The sequence below is a fragment of the Quercus lobata genome, chromosome 2 (assembly GCF_001633185.2).
Source record: "Quercus lobata isolate SW786 chromosome 2, ValleyOak3.0 Primary Assembly, whole genome shotgun sequence".
NCBI classification, from domain to species: domain Eukaryota; kingdom Viridiplantae; phylum Streptophyta; class Magnoliopsida; order Fagales; family Fagaceae; genus Quercus; species Quercus lobata.
Window position 1 is genome coordinate 95,902,303 of NC_044905.1, and position 17,768 is coordinate 95,920,070.

The 17,768-nt window shown below is 31.0% G+C and overlaps 1 protein-coding gene across 1 annotated transcript in view; it reads left to right on the plus strand.

Annotated features, from left to right (window-relative positions):
• Positions 1-437, plus strand: part of LOC115960771 — a 1,304-nt gene extending 867 nt beyond the window's left edge. Inside the window, exon 1 of the mRNA XM_031079764.1 lies at positions 1-437. This exon is cut by the window's left edge and continues 867 nt beyond it. Coding sequence (XP_030935624.1) covers positions 1-148 — 148 coding nt within the window. The 3' untranslated portion in view covers positions 149-437.
• The last annotated feature ends 17,331 nt before the right edge of the window (positions 438-17,768 follow it).

A 17,768-nucleotide genomic window follows, 5' to 3' on the forward strand; every position in this document is an offset into this window, starting at 1 on the left:
TTGTTCGTGGCTGATCAGGATGTTTTCATTGATGGCGTTCACTGTCTTCTACTATGAGTGCAAGAATAACCAGGGAGAAAAAGAGATTGGGAGCTTGGAATACACTAAGCTATCCACTGCAGCACAAGTTAGTGCAGATATACCCTAAGAAAGGAAAAATATTTCTGTGTGTAATGTAAAAGAACATGTTTTATTTCCTTGCTCTTTTCCTTCGCTTGGACTAATCTATCTTGCTTTGTAATAAACTAATAATCATATTTCTGTTTGTGTTGTACTTGTGTATTTGTTTCAAGGTTCGCTACAATGAGGTTTGATATTTGGAGTAATTAAACCTGATATTACAGTGTTAGACGTAGTAAAAATGTTTAAAATTATATGATTAAATATATATTCAATAAGTAGCATGTATCCTTGTGATGCATGCATGATACACCAAATATTGCTCCCCTGTATTCACTGATATTTTTTTGAGATGGTTCGCTACTAACTTTTTTTTTTTTTTTTTTATGAGATGGTTTTTTTGATGAGACAGTGGCTCCTAAAAAAGTGCCATATATGGGACTGTGATTTCATGAACAACATGTAATTTTAAATAGAGTGATGGTAGGTTGCTAAACATATATATATATATATATATATAGCCAAAACTGAGAGAAAATTTAAATTCTAAATTGGAGTCTAATTTGGCACCACGTGTCTTATCTAATTTTTAAATTTGTATGTCAAGTGAATTATTAGGTGCAAAAATCAAAGAGTTTAAATTCAATTAGATTCTAAATTGAATTTTAATTGGAGCTCAATTTTGCGCCATGTATCTCATCTAATATTTTAATTTTTGTAGCAAGTGAATTATTTCGTACAAAAACCAAATAGTCTAGATCCAATTAGATTCTAAATCATATAAATATATATATATATATATATATGTAATTGTGATTGTTTTTAAATGTACAAGTGCATATGCACAGGATTACACACTACTTTTATTAAATGATGTATCAATTTTTAAACACAAAAAAGGAAAATAATTAGGAAATTGATTTATTACCTTGTTGACATGACACGAATTATATTCATTACCATGTTAGTTTACAAGATTTTTATAAAATAATTGGTAATAACTTTAACTTCTTAAAAAAATGATAATGTAAAAAATTGACATTTGGCTTTTGTTTTTTTGAAATTTTCATTTTAAAATTAGGTAAATAGTATGTTTTTTAGATGATGTTCATGAGCACTTTAACTAAAAAGTCAAGACTTAAAAACCCTATTTAATTTGGTTGCCAAGAAAGCAGAGGAAAAGAAATGAAAAGAAATTTTCAATTTCTACTAATAAAATGACATCTCATTTACTTATGGAGATGCAATTAATATATTTTCAAATATTTTATTTTATTTTCTAATTAAGGATGTTAGGTTCTAAGAAATTAGGAACTAATATATTAGAACTTTAATTTGTATTATGTTGGCAAACCATGATCAAAACATAGAGTCTAGATTTAGGCTTGCTCAAAGAATATTTATTTGTGAAATTGGAATCGAGTGATTGCAGAATTTATTGGACTAAATCTGCAAGGCTCGATCGATCAAAAATTAGACTCGATCGATCGAACCACGTGCAGATTTATTTTTCTGCAGAGTTCCAGTTCAGCCTAAACTCTACTTAAACGTATTAGGGCTCAAGTAAAACTCTCCTATATATAAGGAAAACCCTAGAACGTTTTTTAAAGTGGTTTTTAGAGAGATTAGAGTGCCTCTTTTTATTTTTAGGGTTTTGTACCCAAAGGCTCTCTAAAGGTTGCTCATATTGCGGTTTGTATAAATCTCTTGTGAGATCTAGAGGAGTTTTCCTTTACACAAACTTAGAGTTTTCAAGGAGGAAATATTTTTCTACACCTTGATGATCAATTCAGTTGCTGCCATTAAAGCTTAAAGAATACACAAGCGGGGGTGCTTGTAGCTGGTGGGAATCCAAGAAAGAAGGAGTCCGTGGATTCGAAGCTTGCACGTGGTCGTGTCAGTAAGTTCTACTGGTTGGTAGCATTAGGAAGTCAAGCGGGGGTGCTTGTAAGTCCTTTTGTATGAACTTCGATTCTTTCAAGATAGGGGATTCAAGTTTACCTTGAGGATAGTTAGATCAAATCCTCCCCAGGTTTTTACCGGTTTGGTTTCCTGTGTGATCATATAGTGTGTTATTTATTTTCCGCTATTTTGCATGATTTGATCTTTATAATTGTGATAACCTAGACTTGTTTAATTGGACTAAGTAACAACTTGGCTAATTACCTAGGTTTAATCAATTGTTTAAGGGGTCTAAAAACCATCAAAGGACACGTGATAATTCAAAGGATAGCATAGAAGGCATAAAAATATTATTTTGATATTAATGTTAGATACATCAATTCTTTTCATGTACCGCTTAATAATAAGGATTATTTTGACACAATACCAAAAGTTTAGAAGCAAAATCGACACGTTTAAGATGTTAAAAACCATTTTGATATATAGTACAAGTGTTAAAGACTAAAACGGTAATTAAACATGTTTTTTACGTATTTTTATTAAAGATTAAATTCTATAAGGATGTGGTTTAAAACCCAAATTTTACACCCTTCAATTCCAACATATATACCACATCATCTTATCAAGTATTAAAGAATAAAAACAATCACACTCAATCAATTATAATACTCATCTGAAAATTCAACTAAATTGGGAGTTTATTAAGATATTATTAATTGTGGTATGATGTACTGAGTTTTAAGTAAAAAATTGATATGACATCTCTTATTAGATGGTGTAAAACATGAATTATACACCCCATTCTTACCAAATTCAGATTTTTTTTATTAATATCCTCAAAACACTTTTTTTTATTAGCTGAATTTGGAAACTAATATCCTGTTTGGTTGTAAGGGAGATGAAAAGGAAAGAAGTGAGGAAAAAGTAAGGGAATGGAAAGGGAAGAAGAGAGAGTTGTACATAGAAGGATTGCATTAAACAATTTTTTCAAAAAAAAGGTCTTCTTTGAAAAAAATAATGAGATCGTATGAAGGATTGTGCAAAGAAAATTTCTAGAACACAAACTTTTCTCAAAATTATGGGTTGTGAGAAAAATATGAAACTCCATCAATATATATATATATATATATATATGAAATATTGGCGAATCGGTGAAATTGTGTATTCTCACTTTTTAATAGAAAACTGAAAACGCTTGGGACTATCACAACACTTATTAACATAGAAAAACTTAATGAAAGGGGTAAAAAAAAGCTAAATGCAAAGTTGGAGCGCCACTTGGCAATATTTCATACACTCTCGTATGAGGTCTCTACTTTTATATATAATAATAATAATAATAATATATATTGATATTGATTGATTTTTTTTTTTTTTTTTTTTGAGGGGGATTGATTGATTGTTAGAATGCAATAATGACAAGCTTTTCTTATTTTATTTAGGGAAGCTAAATTAGCATGTCTATTATGGAGTAGATGTAGGGTAACTAAGAATAGTATATATGGTAAACAATCAATCATAAATAGTTTTTTAATACCTTAATGGCCATACTTAACTGATCAAGTTTCTTTATCAATCGATAAACAATGTATTTATTGTGTGCACAGAGGAAGAAACGATTGAACCAAGGTCTTGTTCCACGTATTTCACAAACGTTACAACCTTTTGATCAATATTAGGATCACAAAAATCAGATGTCCTTTTGAATCCTAGATTAAAATATTCTAGGCAATCAAGCCTACCAACATGTCGTGATGAACCACGACACTGCCACTTTCTACCATCGCTACAAACCGGACCTCCCTTCTCTCACTACGATGAAGAAATCAATCGGGAATCCATTGGGAAAAAAAGGGCATAATAATAATAATAACTAGTCGTTAACCCGTGCGATGCACGGGATAGTTAAACAAAATTTATACACATTCACCTTTATTGGTACAATTATTTGAAAACAATTCTAATTAATAACCAAATGTAAGAGACACATTGACTTACTATTTAAAGTAGCCTTCTGAAGAATTTACACATATTGTGCAACTGAGCTTTAAAATTTAATTCCTGAACACCAAAACTCCATAAAATTCATACTAATAATAATATTTTATGATTGCACAGACTATTTTTTTAGAGTGGTTGATCTCAACATTGGCGTGCATTTAATCTTTCACTAAAAGCAAAGAGAAGTAGATCATGTGCATACATCTTTATGAGCAATTTTTGGCAGTCAGGCGTAACAAACGTGTAACCATTTTGTCCTATTCCTACCATCTAAGAACATATCCTCTCTTATAAGTTGATGATGCCAAGTTTTAACATATCCTCTCCCTTTTTTTTCCCCCCAAAGAAATAAAAGGACTTTAAAGACATGTCCAATTTGTTAAAATGCAAGTACTTCAAGCCATAGAACGATTTAATGAAAATTGCAACTCCATGAATTGAATTTGCAAATGGTATTAACTATTGGCTATTAATGCGCTTATTAAGCCATACCACATTGAACATGTTTCTCTATCATTATTATTATTATCTATATTCTATATATATATATATATATATATATATATTTATATAACCGAAACCTTTGCTGACACAACAATTTTCCACGTCAGCACAATATTTAAAAAGTAAAAAATAAAAACAAAATCATTATAACTTCTCAAAATCCTAGCAACCTTACCCCTCTCTCAAGTTAAGAAATATAAAGTCACAGTTTCTGCAAACACTCTCTTTCCAGACGTGGGAAGCCCTAAACGCACGGTATAGATTTTAGCTTATAAAGTTAAGCTTTTGTAAGGTTAGTTTTGTTTATATATTAATTAATACATAGTACTTTTAAACCAAAATTCTTTTAAATTATCTATAATATTTTGTCCTCCAAAAATTTTCTCTCTTTAATTTTAGTATATTGTGTTTCTTAAGCTATAGAGAGATTTTCTTTGGTTTCCTGCAAACTCTCTCTCTCTCTCTCTCTCTCTCTCTCTCTCTCTCCAGACACAGGAAGCCCTAATTGCACGGTATAGCATTCAAGATCTACAACGCACGGTATAGATTTTAGCTTATATAGTTTAGCTTTTGTAAGGTTAGTTTTGTTCATGTATTAATTAATACATAGTACTTTGTTCACCATTGAGTACTCATATAATCAATTTCCAAGTCAGTGTTCAAGAATTGAACCAAAATTCTAACTGTGCAATCATAAAATATTATTATTAGTATGAATTTTATGGAGTTACGATGTTCAGGAATTAAACCAAAATTCTTTTCAAATTATCTATAATATTTTGTCCTCTGAAAATTTTCTCTCTTTAATTTTAGTATATTGTGTTTCTTAAGCTATAGAGAGATTTTCTTCTTTATTTTAAATTTTATGGGATGTAAAGAGATCTTTGATTTCGTGAAATAATTTATACTCTCTCCTTCTTTGATTTGATTTACTTACTATCTTTGGCACTTGCCATCGGCAATTACTCAGGGCCACTCTTATGGACTAAATCAACTTATTCTCCAGTCACCATCATTGATAAATGAGAAATCAAATCAAGGTTATAGTTTTTCTATTTGGTTGCTGGGGTTTTTGTTCACGAACTTGCTATTTTCTATTTAAAAATTGCACCTGTAGATCAATATTTATATTTCTTAACTTGGCATTTTGCACCTATGGCTAAAATTTGTGTGGATCTTTGGAAGTTCAAAAATCTTTTCTCCATTCACCATGGTTTTTCATTGAGTAATTTATTTCTCTCTTACTCCTCTTGACGAGTTTTGTATTTGACTAGAAGAAAGCTTTTTTGCTTTGAAGGTCATGCAGCACCTGTCTCATTTTATTTTTCCTCACCACAAGGAAAACATCTAGGTAAGGCAAATAATCTATTTTAAAGTTTGAATGGAAATTACCAAGTACAAGAGGTAAATCTTTAAGGGATGAGCTTAATTGTTTCTTATTTTCAATAATAAATCATTTTATTGCAATACCGGTAATTGTTTGAGAAATCCAATATGTTCATGTCTCTATAAAATAGAGAATAGAGAATAGTAGAAGCCAATTTTACTACAACTACCTTAATTGAGTTGACTTAATTCCGTACAATTACAAAGTATAGCATGAAAGATAATGAAATTAATTGTTGTAATTTTTATTTTCTTTCCATGTTTTGAATTTCCTTTATATTATTATTACAACTGAGCAAAGATTGAAAAAGTAACATTACTACTCTAATTTGAAGTTTAATGCGTCCTTCTCAAGTCATGGTCTTTATTTATATATTTGCAGTTTATATTTCTAACCATTAATGAGAAATTAAGGTTTAGTTGCACAATATGTGTAAATTCTTCAGAAGGTCACTTTAAATAGTAAGTCAATGTGTCTCTTACATTTGGGTATTAGTTAGAATTGTTTTCAAATGATTGTACCAATAAAAGTGAATGTATATAAATTTTGTTTAACTATCCCATGCATCGCACGGGTTAGCAACTAATATATATATAAAACCGAAATTTTTGCTGGCATCACAATTTTCCACGTCAGCATCATTTAAAAAAAACCAAAAATTCTGATTTTTTTTTTCTCTAAAACCCGATAATACATAAAACCTAATAAACCTAAGAAGATTTAATACCCACGGCCCCGACTTGACCTATTATGCGGCTCATTCTCTTGAGAGATTGATTGGAGATTGGAGAGCAAAATCTAAATCCCAGCACTAAAATCAAAGAATCTGCAATTGAAGCCAGCCTTCTTTGAAGAGCAAATTCTAAACCCGAGGTAAGAATTTCAATTGAAAGACTATCTACATGTTATTATTTTGAACAATCTTACTTATTTTAGGATAAGTGCTCCGCATATTAGGCCAAGAGCAGCAGCTTTTTTGTACTTAGGTTTTTTTGAGATTAGCGTGGACTTATGCCTATGTCTTAGCTGTAAAGGATTAGGAGTTAAAGTTTTAATTTTGGAAGCTAATAACCTGTTGTTGATGATTTGATGCTTGTGTTTGTCCTTTCTTCCTTATGATTCTAAGAGTTTTTTTGGCTAATTTACTTTGTTCAAACACAATCTGTATTTTGTAAGTTTCACTCAAGCTATAAATTCAACATTTTTGTTTCTTTTGCAGGAAAAAAAAAAGTTTACATCATTGGTATTGAATTTTTTTTTTTTTTTTTTGGTATCATCCAACTTAAAATTCATTTAAAAATATGTAATATGCCATTTGATTTTGCATAATGATAGAGGCATTCATTAAAGCTTGCTATTTGTTAAGTCTCTCTCAACCCTCTCTTTGAATCTCTTCCTCAAATTTATAATATCTAATACCATGCCCATCTTGCATAATCATATATAACTGAGTTATATAACTTATATTTTAGACCAAGTTACAATTTCAACAACAAATACTGACATAGGTATTATATTTGTAGCCCTTTGTAATTTTCAGTTGCTGATTCTTTTAAAATAGAGTACCGAACATGTTTATATCTATAATTATTTATACCTATGAATTGATTTTCTCATGCTCAACCTTTACCACTCCGATGCAAAGAATTATTGTAGTTCTTAGCCAGTATTAATCATATCTTTGTATTACTGTAGTTCTTAGCATGCATGGATCATTCTTAATCATTTAATGCTTTCATAATTTTCTGCACATTTTGTGTAAGCGTCATTAGAGATGCTTTGGTGAGAAAGCATATAAAGTCTTTGGAGGTTATTTTCCTTACTTTGAAAAGAACAATGTTAGTCGAAGATGCATATCAGTTTTTTGATGAATTTATTGCAAGAGAATGGGTGCTCAGTGGCACTAAATTAAGTGATCACATTATATTTTATGGATATGACTACCATCCTTTCACTTCTTTCTTTTTGCATGTGTGTGTGTGAATCATGTTGACAAAATTGTAAACCATGATATTACTAAGAATAATATCCTCCTAGCATGTAGTTGAATCAAAATAAATTAGAGCTTTTTTTCTTTTTATTCTTTCAATTATTGTAAACAAATGTAGGAAATGTGGGCTATTTAAAAAGAGAATTTGTGATTTTGCTTATATGACAAAAAGCTTTGAGTTCTGCTTTTGAATCTTTTTTTTTTTTTTATATTTAAATTCATGCAATTATTGATGCTTGGTTGAATTGTATCTCTATTTAGAATTTTACACATTAATTTTGTTTCAGATTTGTTCACTTCATAGAAATAACATTATCTTATGCTGATTTTGTTTGATGATGTGCAATGTTATAAGATGTCAAAATCCAAGAAAGTCTAAGGTGCTTTTATTTTTATTTTTCTTTTTTCTGCATAGTAAGAGCGCACAACTACGAAAGGCAAAACCTACTCATATGCATTTTAATGAGCAAGACGGTATAGTTGTAAAATGAAATTATAAGATTTTATTAGCTTAATTATAAGATGTAAGGTGAGTTAGGTTGCTTAGATTTTGTGTAAATGTAATATTTGCTAGAAATCACTTTTGACGTGCAGGTTTTAAGGAAAGAAATGAGATTTTAGAAGGAGAAAGCTTGGGTCAAAATTGTCTAATTGCAGTTGCTATTGGCTTATGTGTAAATTAAATGTCTAGAAAAAAGATAGATGTGGCAATAGTGTTTATTGAAATTCTTGACACATTGAATGTTTAGAAGCACAATCTCCAAAAATACAGTAGAGCGAAAATTAGATTCGTGTAGTGAGGTTGATTTACAATTAATATGAAATTGCATGTTTTTATTGTTGCAAAATTAAATTTGGATTCTGGCTTTGAGCCAAGCTAGGTAAACATACAAACAGTTGCAATTCTTTGTAGATAGTTTTTTTTTTTTTGATGGAAAATTCAACCTCTTATCAATTCCTTTAGCCTTTTCTTTTACTGTGAGGTTGATTAATTATTTTTTTATTTAACTATCCCGTGCATTGCACGGGTTAGCGACTAGTTATTATTATTATTGTTATGAGATTTATATAATTTATGCTATCATTTTCATATTTTCATATTATTATCATTTTCATTCTCATTTTCATATTTTCATATAGCATGAAATTATTCTTCATCTTTTTGTCATTTCTTACAATGAAAATATTATTATCAGTTTGACTAACAAAACGATTTAAAAATTTAAAGCTCTTTACAACTAAAATTTGTTAAACGCTCTACACTAAAAATATTTTAAGTCTGGTTAACAAATTTGGTAGTAGAGTAGAGTGAAAAAAACAATGATCGAATTCAAATATCTTACTATGATACCATGTTAAATTATTAATACTCTCAAAAGATTAAGCTATAACTAGGGATGATAAATTTAATCATTTGATCACATAATTCTAACCCTAGTACATCACCTACCACTCTCTAGAAATGTATTTTTAGTCTTATTTTCTTGTATTCACAATTTCCAAATTCTACCAAATACACCTCCTTAATCATTTATCCTTTCACTTTCATTTGCAAGTGAAGCTTAAACTACTAGGAAATAGTAAATTTAATCATTTTATCACATAATTCTGACACTAGTTAGAAGTACATCACCTGCCAGCTGCCACTCTCTAGAGATGTATTTTTAGTCTTATTTTCTTGTATTCACAATTTCCAAATTCTACTGCATACACCTCCATGATCCCTTATCCTTTCACTTTCCTTTGCAAGTCGATAGCCTGACTTCATTGAATATTCTCCGGTCTTTGTAGCAGTCCAGACCCATGCTAAGTACAGCACTTTTCCATGGTCAAGTCTATGCTGCTAATTTTCTACAAGCTTTACATATTCATTCTCGACCATAAAGACTCTGTAATAATTCAAAGTCTTTTTCCAGGTAATGGCGTGTCGTATAATTGGACCCAGAAGAAGAGACTTTTCACGACCATGGCGCGTCGTATAATTCAAAGTCATTTTCGACACAGCTATGCCCTTTCAATCTTAGATTTAACTTTTCACTCAATTGCTGAGAGACACTATGGCTGTTACATGTAGGACATTAAAAATCTTGACAAAATATGAGATGGGCTCCTCCGCCTTTGCTGCAGTAACATGTAACATGCATTGTTTTTATCCACCTTTTGTTTGTAGTAATTTTTTTTTCTCCTTTTTTTTTTTTTTTTAAGAAACCAAGTTTATAATATATTATATAACCTGAGTAACAATACAAAAGAGCCTAACCTTTGTAATAGTAGCCTGAGGTTATAATGATTGAAATTCTAATACACACAATTAATGTGGGATAAACATCCCTATTTTTTTTTTTTTTTTTTTTTGAGGAAACATTAATACTAATTGGAATGCAATAATGACAAGCTTTCTTATTTTATTTAGGGAAGCCAAATTAGCATGTCAATTACAGAGTAGATGTAGAGCAACTAAGAATAGTATATACGGTAAACAATCAATCTGATAGTTTTTAGACCCCTTAAAAATACAATTGGATTAACCTAGGTAATTAGCTAAGTTGTTACTTAGTCCAAATTCCAAATCTAGGTTATCACAATCAAACAATCATATCATGCATAGCAGCGGAAAGATAAATAACACAAAGATACGATCACCCAGGAAACCAAACCGATAAAAACCTGCGGAGGATTTAACCTAGCTATCCTCAAGGTAAACCTGAATCCACTATCTTGAAAAAATCGAAATTCATATAATAAAACTTACAAACCCCCACACTTGACTTCTTATCACTACCCACCAGTAGAACTTATTGACACGATCACGTGCAAGCTCCGAATCCACAAACTCCTTTTTTCTTGGATTCACCACCAGATACAAGCACACCTGCTTGTGTTTCTTTAAACTTCAATGACAGCAATTGAATTGATCATCAAGGTGTAGATAATATCTCCTCCTTGAAAACCCTAAATTTGTGTAAAGGAAAACTCCTCTAGATCTTATAAGAGATTTACACAAACAACAATATGAGCAACCTTTAGAAAGCTTTTGGGTACAAAACCCTAAATACAAAAAGAGGCACAAGAGGCACTCTAATCTCTCTAAAACTACTTCTGAAAAACGTTCTAGGGTTTCCCTTATATATAGGAGAGTTTTATTTGAACTCTAATATGTTTAAGTAGAGTTTAGGCTGAACTGGAATTCTGCAGAAAAATAAATCTGCACGTGGTTCGATCGATCTAGTCTAATTTTCAATCGATCGAGCCTTGCAGATTTAGTCCAATAAATTCTGCAATCACTCGATTCCAATTTTACAAATAAGCATACTTTGAGCAAGCCTAAACCTAGACTCTATGTTTTGATCATGGTTTGCCAACATAATACAAATTGAAGTTCTAATACATTAGTTCCTAATTTCTTAAAACCTAACAATCTCCTCCTTTGGCAATCCGTGACAAAACACATCACAAACATGAAATGCTCAAAGTTACATATAGCCCAAAAACAATTCAACCTAACTACTATCTATCAGTTGCAAGTGTAGACAGCAGCATGACTGAATCAACCTATATATTTCCTGAAACACTCAACAAACGCATAAACGCATGTGTGACAGAAAAACAAAAACAGTAAATCAACAAGTATGCAAACTAACTCTCCCCCTAAGTTAGATACATCAAAAATAATGTTAACTCCCCCTAAATAGAACATTCTTGTATTTTTCACACATATTCCCACATTTCATTTAAATCTCCCCCTTTTTGTCACGAATTGACAAAGATAACTCAAACAAAGAGTAACAAAGGTCAAGAGAAAATAGAGAATCAAGGGAACACAAAACAATTCAACTCTATAGAAAATAGAGACAACTCCCCCTATGAAGAGCAACAACTCCCCCTATGAACAACAAGGGTTAAAAACAAGCTTCTCCCCCTATAAAAATAGGAAACACAAAACAAGTGTTGGGAAAAACAGTTTTGGGGAAAAATTAAGAGGTGGGGAAAAAAAAACACACAAACCTAACTTAAAAAAAATTAAGTTCAGGATACACATGAAGAAAAATATTTTCTCTTTCAATAAATGCAAACTTGACACTATGTGACCCATAAATAGTTGCATGAGTAGAGAAAATATTTGCACATTGATTATCCATCATATGTATTAAGAAAATTATTTTCTGCAGTTCACACATAAAAATAGCATATACTAAAAAGTACATGACTCAAAAACTTAATCAATCAATTTTTAAATCAAGTTGAGTATCCAATTTAGCAAAGTGTATGCATGTTATGTATGAAAACAATGAGAGATATGACTGCAAAACTGCAAGATGGATACAAAAAAAAAAAAAAAAAAAAAAAAATCAATGCAATACATGTGAATCCTAAACATAAATGAAGCATGGAAAAATCAACTTTTTGAAAAACAAAACAATTTAATGCAGAAACTCCTCAAAGCACAATATTTCATGAATGAAATGCATGAGTATGAGATTAAAAGTTTTTCAAAAACACTTGAATTCAACCTAGATTTTCCAAAAACAAGTTTTTCAATCAATTTGTCCTCAAATCTCAAACTTTAAACATATTTTACATCAAAATCAAGGAATTTTCAATCTTGGATGATCAAAATAAGATCACACACAATATAATGTACTAAGTTTAGCAAAGATTAACTTGTGTAGTGTGTGCAACTAGCAAAAACTTGAGATACATGTGAGGTGATATGTGAATAGAAATCAGATACAAAGTCTACAAAATTCATCACATAAATTTGAAAGAGACTATCACCTAAAGAGTTACATTATATAACTCCCACATCTCCTAGAAAACAAGCTTGCAATCATGTAAGTTTCTTGATTTGCCTCATATTGTACACACCAATTTTTATTTGATCAGAAACTTATTAAAATAGCCAGGATAATGTACACACCAATTTTATTTGTTTGATTTAACATTAAGTTCAATAATGTACACACCAATTTTAACATTTAAACCGAGGCTACACCTTATGTTCTTTTTGTGCATGTGCTACATTTTCTCGAGCATAAAATCTTACGATATGCACTAAGGTGTTCATGATTGGCTAGTGAACAGTGGTAAGATGGTTATTTATGCCTTTCTCTAAAGGTTTAAGCCCGATAGTCAATGACATGTGACTTCAAGATCAAGACAAAGTGATCAAAACCATAAACATCTTTCCCACACGACATGCACTACAAAGCTTCAACTAGTAAAGTGCAATAAGTAAGCTCATCAAAACTAAACAAGGACATAAATATGTTATGTAAATATAATATGGCCAATCCTTGATTATAAATCCAAGATGTGAAACACAAAATACAAAAATATTTTTGGTTTTAAAAAAAATTTATGACCAAGAACAAAAAGCACACATTATGATAAATGAACAATGCAAATGCAATGCATGACAGTGCTTAACTAAGCTATAGAGGGTACACAAACAAGAAATATTAATTTCTTAATTAACCCATGAGTACATGTACAAACTAGTACATACTCATACAAAATCAAAAATAGCTTAGCACATATATAACACATTCTATTCAAGTTTCTCCACAATGTCAAGCATGTTCTAAATCAAGAGAGATATCATAATTCATGTAATCCTCAAGAAAAATACATCTAGACACAAAATAAAATATTTTTGTCTTTTTGAAATTTTTCAATGTTTTTGGATTTTTTTTTTTTTTAAAAAAAAAACCTAAAAAACAAAACAACCAAAAACAAAAAACAAAACATGTCCACAAACAATTGAAAGAATTAAATCAAGGACAAGTCAGCAACACTCACCTTGGAGAGTCTTTTCTCACCCATATAGCACGAGTCTTTGACTTTGTAGGTGAAAATCCATGAGAAGCAAAGTGTATTTGAGGGATTACACTAATCTTCTGAGAAAGACTGAAATCCTGAAAATTCCTTTCACAAGCCAACAAACTCAAAATTTTCAAAAGAATATGAAATAATTTATATGGACTTATGGCAGGAGAAATATCATCACATATCTAGATTGAAACACAGAATGCTTAAATTTCAGTTTATGACAATTAGGACGAATGTGACCATGGACACCACAAAAGTGACAAACAAAAACAAATTTAGGAACATCAGTATTCCTAGTGAGCTTTCCGGTCACAGGCTTTGGTTCTTGCCTCAACAAAGAACAATTTGATCTAATATGACCAACAACACCACAAAGGTGACAGGTAGGCACAAAAACAGATTTATTATGCTCTCTAACAGTAGGTTTAGACATAGGTTTAGAAACATCAGCATCTACATCAGAACTTTTACCTTTGTCTAACCTAACAAAATAAGTCTTTTCTTTATTATTCCTCTTAAAAGGAGGGATATAAACTTTCTCAGTTTTAGGTTTAAGAGAAACAGAAACACTTCTGTTATCAACAGCAGGCTTGGTACTAGTCAAATTTTCAATTTTAGCTTTAGATTCAACTAATTCTTGTTCCAAGCTTTTCATCTTCTCATCTTAAGAGGAAATTTGATTTCTCAAAAATTCATTCTTTTTATTAGATTCATCTAATCTAACAACTAGTTCCTCCTTTTCAAGATTAGCCAATTTTAACTCTTCCTTGAATTTCTTAGCAATTTTCATAGATTTCAATAATTTCTTACGAAGAGTTTCACAGGCATCAATAAAATCAATAGAAGCATGAGCAGAAACATGATCAGAAAGACACTTCAAATTATCCATGACAACAGGGGTTAAGGATCAGTTCTTAGATCAAAAGATCTAAAACAAAAGAGCAACTTGCTCTGATACCACTTGACGGTTTTTAGACCCCTTAAAAACACAATTGGATTAACCTAGGTAATTAGCTAAATTGTTACTTAGTCCAAATTCCAAATTTAGGTTATCACAATCAAACAATCATATCATGCATAGCAGTGGAAAGATAAATAACACAAAGATATGATCACCCAGGAAACCAAACCGATAAAAACCTGAGGAGAATTTAACCTAGCTATCCTCAAGGTAAATCTGAATCCACTATCTTGAAAGAATCGAAGTTCATACAATAAGACTTACAAGCTCCCACGCTTGACTTCTTATTACTACCCACCAGTAGAACTTACAAACACGACCACGTGCAAACTCCGAATCCACGGACTCTTTCTTTCTTGGATTCACCACCAAATACAAGCACACCTGCTTGTGTTTCTTTAAACTTCAATGGCAGCAACTGAATTGATCATCAAGGTGTAGATAATATCTCCTCCTTGAAAACCCTAAGTTTGTGTAAAGGAAAACTCCTCTAGATCTCACAAGAGATTTACACAAACAGCAATATGAGCAACCTTTAGAGAGCCTTTGGGTACAAAACCCTAAATACAAAAAGAGGCACAAGAGACAATCTAATCTCTCTAAAACTACTTCTGAAGAACGTTCTAGGGTTTCCCTTATATATAGGAGAGTTTTACTTGAACTCTAATACGTTTAAGTAGAGTTTGGGCTGAACTGGAATTCTACAGAAAAATAAATCTGCACGTGGTTCGATCGATCAAGTCTAATTTTCGATTGATCGAGCCTTGTAGATTTAGTCCAATAAATTCTGCAATCACTCGATTCCAATTTTACAAATAAGCATACTTTGAGTAAGCCTAAACCTTGACTCTATATTTTGATCATGGTTTGCCAACATAATACAAATTGAAATTCTAATACATTAGTTCCTAATTTTTTAGAACCTAACACAATCATTAAGGGAGTGTTTGGTAGAGTGGATTTTAGGGAGAATAAAAAAATAAAAAAAGAGAGGAAAAAAAACCTGTTGAAGGGTGTTTGGTTGGGAGGGCGAGAGGAAAAAGAGATGGTGGGGTTTGGGAGTTTTCTCCCAAGGCCCTACAATAAGTTTTCTCCCCAAAATGGGGAGAAAACGAAGGGGAGAAAATGTGCAAGTGCATATGGACGAAAATGTCTATGTGCACTTGCACATGGGTTGATTCCACGTCAGTTGCTTCTTCTTTTTCTTTTTTTTTTTCATTTAGTTTCTTTGTTTACCATTTTTTTTATTCATCCACTTGCACATACACAATTTTTTTGCTAAAAAAATGTTACTTTTTTTTATTTTATTTAATGAGAACATAATTTTAAATTTATACTAACTTCATTTTCCATCCTCTCATTTTTCTTCTTAATCAAACAAATAAGTTTTTCATCTCTTTATTTTTCCATCCTCTCAATCAAACACAAATGAGAAAAAACTAAATCTATTCTATCTCTTCCCACTTTTCTACTCCTCCAACCAAGCAGATCCTAAGAGTTTTTTAATGCCTTAATGACCATACCTAACTGATCGAGTTTCTTTATCAATCAATAAATAATGTGTTTATTGTGTACACAACGGAAGAAATGATTGAACTAGGGTCTCGTTCCACTTATTTCACAAACATCACAACCTTTTAAACGCTAGGATCGCAAAAATTAGATGTCCCTTTGAATCATAGAGTAAATTTAGGCAATGAGAGAGAGAGAGAGAGAGAGAGAGAGAGAGAGAGAGAATCCACCAATATGTCGTATATAGCCCTAAACAATAGATCAGATATTAAATCAATCGATATCGCATTTATTGCCCTCAACGACTCACTTAGCATTTAATGCGATGTGATCTGTCTTCCAACGAGAGTTCCCACTCTTCGGGAATAATGACTAGGCCCCATTTTGTTAATTTTTCTTAGTTGGACAATTAGATTTTTATAGCACGGTTAGTTTGGAAATGTCTTCTTTTGGTGTCTTAATATTAGAATTTAGAATAAAACATCTTCTAAGACATCATGTCATGAGGTTATTTAATTTGTTAACTATACAATATTTTTCACTATGCTCTTGATCATGTCAGATGATCAACCTCGGGATGTAAGTTCTCATTCTAGAATATGACAGTGTAATTCCAAGTAGCTTGTATCTCAACCAAAAAAACAGGACATAAATAGCATCCTTTGTGTAAAATGTAAATTGAAATTAAATCCTGGGAGTGGTATAAAGCTTAGGCAGATTGAAAACATTTTTTTAGTACCAAATAAGGAATGTCAGTCCAAATCTAACCCCCATGAAGCCATATAGGTTAAGAAGAAGAAAAACTCGAATCCTCATCCACACCCAAAAAGCCATGATGAGAACCCAACAGCCCAACTAGAAACAAAATAAAAACAACTAGCTACCACCAAAATTACAAATCCAAATTTTAAAATTGTATTACTCTCGGAGGTTTGTAAACACAATGGGATAGGATTTTTTTTTTTTTTTTTTTTTAATAAGACTCCCCTACCAAGCTAATGGATTTAACACGGGAAAACCAAAAAGATTTCCCACACTCCTAATGTGGTGTTTGGTACGGGATAATGTTTCAGATTCCCAAGAATATTTAAAGATTCTCATGTTTTGTTGCAAATCACATTAGGGAATCAGATGCTAAGAGAATTTATATTCCCCCTTTAACCCCTTTCAATAGGAATGTGGATTCTTTTTAAAACAAGTAGGTATCCAGATTCCCAAACTTAAAGGAAATTGTATTTTTTATAAATTGAAAATTTTAACTATTTTTCCTTATCATTTAAGCAATTGAGATAAAATATAAAACAAATTATCAATATTTTTTCCTTTGTCTTTGTCTCTTTCCGCTAAAACAACATTATCTCTTCCCGCCAAAGTAACATAAACAGGATAGACAAATCTGTTGATATATTCATATTTTCTTCTTTTAGATAATAGTTTTAATGAATTTGTCATAATTTATAGTTTATATTTTGTTTTTCATTATTTATTTAGAGGAAGATTTTTTGTTTTAAAAGACTTATATTGGATTTACAAATTTAAGGATAGAATGGAAAAAATAAATA